Raw genomic sequence first — 6,000 nt, 5'->3', positions numbered from 1 at the left:
TTTAACTGATTCGGAGTTTCAAAAAGCTCTGTTGTGTTCTTTGCTCGCTTTCTCTATATAATTTATTAGTTGTTTGAATAACCATGGAAATGAAATCATTACAATTAATAGGCCTAACGTACAATGTTTTTATTAAACTGTGATCACGTTAAAAACAAAACTTAAACTTTCTGTCGTTATTTTCAAAAGCATCCCCCCCTCTGTTTTTGTCACAAATCGCACCATGTATATAGGCATATATATATATATATATATATATATATACAGTATATATATATATATATATATATATTTTTAAAGAACTATCCCTTTAACTTTTGTAAGGTTTTGTGAGGTCACGTTTTATAAGGGCGTCTGTGAAGCGTGGACATTTCAAAATGAAATCACATTGGTGTGACAAGTATTTGTCATGTGTAAAATCATTTGACTAGCTACATTGACAGCCCTTATGCATGATTTATGTGTCTTTGTTCTGTCTGTGTGTTTTTGTGGGTGTATATATGCGTGTTAATTGTCCAGAGGCACAGTGCCACTTCTTTCGCCCTTTGATCTCTTCCTACCATCCACTACTATTGGTCAAACCACTGCAGAATTTGCCCTGACATTCATTTTATGAGGACACTCACGTAATTCCTAAAGCCATCCACATGCATCCCTTTAGTACAAGTTCACCGGCAGCCATTAAAATATAATAATATAGCTTTTTATCATGTAACTGTTTAAGACAAATAAAGCAAAAAGAGATTGTGACAATTCATTGATATCAAGCGTCCATTATAAGCTAGCTGCCAGATTTGTTTACTGGAACAGTCTATTTCACAGCATGACCCTGTCCCTGAAATAACACCGGTGTAAGAGTGTGGGATTTTGCCGGTAACTTTTCAAATCACAGTCAGCATCTGTTGTGTTGCATTTGGAGGATGCTCGTGGACATCTGTTGGGTCTAGAAGTTAAATCTACGCTCAGACCTAATCATCCTAGTGTGTTCGTCATCACAGCGGCACACTGTAAGATAATCATTAGGGTATTAAACTCAGACAGAGAGAGTCTGATCCACGATTGTTGTCTTGACATTTTTGACCTGTTTAAGCTTTTACTCAACACCAAACTGAGATACTTCATTGGAGCTTATTAGACGACGAGAGTGCTTGTTCTAAGTATTAGCCTACTTTGTTTACAGTGCGTCATGTTTCTTCCATATGTACATACCTCTGTGCTAATTAGTGATAGGACACTGTGAGATGTATTAGTGTGATAGAATAGTTTATTTCAGTTTTTTAATTTTTAATTGATATTTTTAGTGTAGATACTTTAATTAGTGTGCTATTTGTTTGCACAGTAAAACTCTCAGAAAATTCTCTTTAAATTCATCTCCTTCAAAGCGCCACCACTACAGCCATACACATTCTGATGGAAGTTTTTGGCTGTTCTATTCAGGACTCAACAAGGATTGTTTTTGCTGTCTAGTTGGGCCAGTAGTTCCGACTTTTCTACCCTGGCAAAATGTTCCTTGGCCCCAACAAAAAGGATTCTATTTTATGTTTAGCAAAATATTTAGCAAAGTATTTGCTAGACATATTAAGATTTTCAATAAATGTTGTTTTCTTTACAAAATTTTGTTCATAAATTTGTCATAAACACACTTGCATATGTGAACCCTGGACCACAAAACCAGTCATAAGGGTAAGTTTTAAGAAAAACTGAGCTGAATAAATAAGCTTTCCATTGATGTATGATTAGGATAGGACAATATTTGGCTGAGATACAACTATTTGAAAATCTGGAATCTGAGGGTGCAAAAAAAAAATCTAAATATTGAGAAAATGGCATTTAAAGTTGTCCAAATGAAGTTCTTAGCAATGCATATTACTAATCAAAAATTAAGTTTTTATATATTTACGGTAGGAAATTTACAAAATATCTTCATGGAACATGATCTATACTTAATATCCAAATGATTTTTGGCATACAATGTATTGTTGGCTATTACTACAAATATACCCGTGCTACCTATGACTGGTTTTGTGGTCCAGGGTCACAGATGATGTTAAACATTACTGATTGGTATGTAGTTTTCATCAGATTCTTATAGATGCATTGAGTCATATTTTTGCAAATTCACAAACATCATATATATTAGCCAGCTAGATTATATTATCTTGGTTAAATTCAGTGGAATATGCAACATAAATATAGAATACATTTAAATTGTATGTCATGTCAATTTTGAAAATATAGTTTTGCACATCTTTAGTGCTAAACGAGTGTTGTTTGTTGTGCTTTTTTCCAGGATACGGAGCTCCTCAACACGGCCGTGCTGACTAGTAAGAGGGTTTCTGTGCCTGTGAAAGTTTTGGGAGTTGAGGCTGATGGCTCCATCACAGACATCACTAACTCGTCTCGCTGCAGGTCTTCAGACCAGGATGTCCTGAAGGTAATGCATGTCAAGGTCAAGCCACTTTTGACAGCTTCAGCAATCTCACACACTGTGTGCTTCCTATTAGCAGCCTTACTCTGCTTCTGAATGACTTGTCTATCAGAACTGGAAGAGCACAGGAGAGAGGGGTCAGGGAATTCGGCTTAGATGACCACCACTTCCTAGCTCCTCACCTAAAAAGAGAAAAACAGAGGAGGGAGACAGACGTTGACTCGCAAGACTTATTGAACTTGTGTTTTTTACCCAAAGCACACCTGTCTTTTTCCCCCCTGTGTATTATGACGAGCTTGAGCCCTTTGTTATTACTGGATTGTTCTCTGGAGCAGTGCTTCTGAACTGGATTTGCCTCAGGACCAAAATCTTATATCAGACACAGTAATGTGCTTATAATAAAACTAATTTATTCACATTACCATAAACTGTATAGGCCCAACAATATGCAGAATTATCAACAATGACATACGCTGAATAGGATATTTCATCTAAATATCTCTTTTCATGGTCCAGTGCTCTCAGTCGGAAATAATTCACAGCACAAACCCATGTTTATCCTTTTTTGTAAACAAACACATATTTAATGTATTTGACCTTGTGTGACTGAGTTTTAATGGACATTTGACGTCGGTAACAAAAGATATACAGTGCCTTGCGAAAGTATTCACACCCCTTCATTTGTTTTACATTTTGTTATGTTGCTGCCTTATGATAAACTTCTTTAAATTACTTTTTTTCCACATCAATCTACACTCCATACATCATACTGACAAACCAAAACCAAAATTGTCACAACTTCGTAAATTTATTAAAAATAAAAAACTGAAATAAGTACATTGCATAAGTATTCATGCAACTAAATATTTAGCTGAAGCACCTAAACAGCCTCAAGTCTTTTTTTGTTTGATTTTGCAATTATCTGCCATTCTTCACCTCACCTGTTCACCTCTCAAGCTCTATCAGCTTGGATGGGGGCAGATGCACATTTTCAGTTTTCTCCAGAAATATTTGATTGGGTTCAATCCCAGGCTGTGGCTGGGCCACTCAAGGACATTCACACAGTTGTCTATAAGCCACTCTTGCTGTGTGCTTAGGGTCATTGTCCTTTTGGAAGGTGAACCTTCTGCCCAGTCTGAGGTTCTGAATGCTCTGAACTGGGTTTTCATTAAGGCTATCTCTATATTTTTCTGCACTGAGCGTTTCTTCTACTCTAACAAGTCCCTCAGTCCCTGCTGCTGAAAAACAGCCCCACAGTATGAGGCTGCTACCAGCACACTTTACTTTTGGGATGGTACTCAGCAGGTGATGAGCGGAGCTGGTTTCCTTCAAACATGATGCTTGGAATTGAGGTTCATCAGACCAGAGAATCTTGTTTCTCAGAGTCTGAGGGTTCTTTAGGTGCAGATGTGTGGCTTGACGCAAACCTGTTTCTGAGCTCTACAGACAGTTTTTTTTACCTCAGGGCTTGGTTTTTGCTCTGATATGGATTATCAGCTGTTAGACCTTTTATTAAGATGTGTGTGCCTTTCCAAATCATACCCATTCAACTGAATTTGCCACAGGTTGCAACTTCGCTTGAAGTGTAGTAATATCTACAAGCAAAATTAATGCTCCTGAGCTAAATTTCAACTGTCCCAGATCATTTTATTTTTTTATTTTTAATAAATTTGCAAAGATGTTAAAAACCTGTTTTTTTGCTGTACCATTAGGGTGTATGGAGTGTAGATTGTTGTGGAAAAAAACTAATTTAAAGCAGTTTAACATAAGGCAGCAACAAAACAAAATGTGAAAAAAATGAATACATTCGCAAGGCACTGTAGAAATTATTTTCCCTTTCTTTCTTTTAAAAGTTGATAAGCCTACTTATTTTGCTACCTTTAATATGCACAGTTATATAATTTGATTATTTGAATTTTGCATCGACCCTGTCAGAACCGATCTCGCCAGTTGAGAGCCACTGCACAAGCCTTCAATGAACTTGTTTGAACCTCCGTGCCCTTGATAACAGTCTTCTTTTTGCATGCTTATTATGAAGCATTTGAGCTCTTTTTAATATCACTGGATCATTCTCTATTAGAGTTTTTCCACCTAAAACACTGGCACTTTCACTGTGAGTATCTGAAGATATAAAGATCTCCAGTGCCCTCCTGAGCTTGTCTTTTCCAGGCTAAGCCTTAAACATAAATGGAGGGATCACTAACTTATTCAGTGGTAAATAACAAACAAGGAATGACTGAACTACTGCACACAAACCCAGGTCCTGTCATGTGTCCGTCTTACACATGCACACCTTAACCCACCACATGAATAAATTACATTACTTTAAAAATAAAGGAGGAAGTGCACAAGTCTCTCTCTTTTTTGTCTTTAAAAGATTTTTACTGTATGGCACATAGTTCAGAACATGTGCTCTGTGGTTTATAAATTAGTCTTCAAAGTACTGGGGGTGAATGAAACAGTGATGCAACAGTGCCCATGGATTTTCCTAATGAGATAGAACAATGTACAGAACACAGGGCTCATTACCTTACACCACACTAACACTCATGTCTGCATTACCATAAAACATCTGTATCTATTTTACATATACATTTATTCTTTTAGCAGGCATTTATATCCAAAGCCATGTAAAAATGAGCAATGTCACACCACAATTCAATTATGCAGTAATGTAAAACTCCGCAAGTTCTGCAATAGAAAGTTCCAAAATTAGATATTTAGAGATTTAGGTGTCAGTGAAAATGTAGAGACTAGATTTTTGGTGAACATTTGGATTCCACCATTGAGAAACAGTGAATGTGGAAGATCTAGGAAGTGATTTTGTGCCTTGCTGTGGAACCACAATGCACGACTCACAAACTGCAGAAGTTGGGATGGAACATTGACCTGCAAAAATGAATGAACTGTACACTGTCCTTTTCACACACAGGTGTCTGAGAGGTGTGATTCTGTGTATGTTAATGGAAAGGAGACACGTGGAAGAGTGAGGATGATGGTGAACTTCACCTACAGCTACCTGAGCACACAGCTGGAGGTGAGCGTATGGATGCCTCGAGTCCCATTGCATATGGAGATATCTGATTCAGAGCTCAGTCAGATCAAAGCCTGGAGAGTTCCTGTCACAGGGAACAAAAAGTAAGTGTATTTCCAATGACACACTGCCCCAACAAGCTTCATATGGCTTGAGATGCTGGTGCTTTTACTCAGCATTTAGCCATTTGATATCCATATAGCAGTTGTGGGTATAATAGCATTTTGCACTTTAAAAAACATTTATGTGAACAGAAACAAATATTATTATATAAGCAATATTTAAACCTACTGTATATCAGTGAATTTAATGTGTAAAAAATTTTTTGGTTTGGTTGTTAATAATGTTTTTTTAAATGCACAATTTATGTTGTCGAATTTTGATTTCTTGAGTTGTGGTGTGATTTTTTTTTATTCTAATTTTGCTTTCTTTATTTTTAGTTCCTCAAACTAGCTCTGAGCTTGAATATTTGATGTTCCACCTCATGTTTCCACTTCAGATTTTTATTACATTGCAGAGACTTTATTTTTAAGTTAGA

At 36.6% G+C, this 6,000-nt stretch overlaps 1 protein-coding gene across 1 annotated transcript in view; it reads left to right on the top strand.

Annotated features, from left to right (window-relative positions):
* Nucleotides 1–6,000, top strand: part of LOC107565380 (transmembrane protein 132D-like) — a 29,455-nt gene that overhangs the window by 16,900 nt on the left and 6,555 nt on the right. Inside the window, exons 5-6 of the mRNA XM_016250594.1 lie at nucleotides 2,291–2,434; nucleotides 5,361–5,566. Of these exons, the coding sequence (XP_016106080.1) occupies nucleotides 2,291–2,434; nucleotides 5,361–5,566 (350 nt within the window). The remainder of the gene's footprint in view (nucleotides 1–2,290; nucleotides 2,435–5,360; nucleotides 5,567–6,000) is intronic.

This window comes from Sinocyclocheilus grahami, unplaced genomic scaffold (assembly GCF_001515645.1).
Source record: "Sinocyclocheilus grahami isolate Dianchi unplaced genomic scaffold, SAMN03320097.WGS_v1.1 scaffold998.1, whole genome shotgun sequence".
NCBI lineage: Eukaryota > Metazoa > Chordata > Actinopteri > Cypriniformes > Cyprinidae > Sinocyclocheilus > Sinocyclocheilus grahami.
The sequence above is the reverse complement of the archived record's forward strand: the minus strand, read 5'-3'. Positions and strand labels throughout refer to the sequence as shown.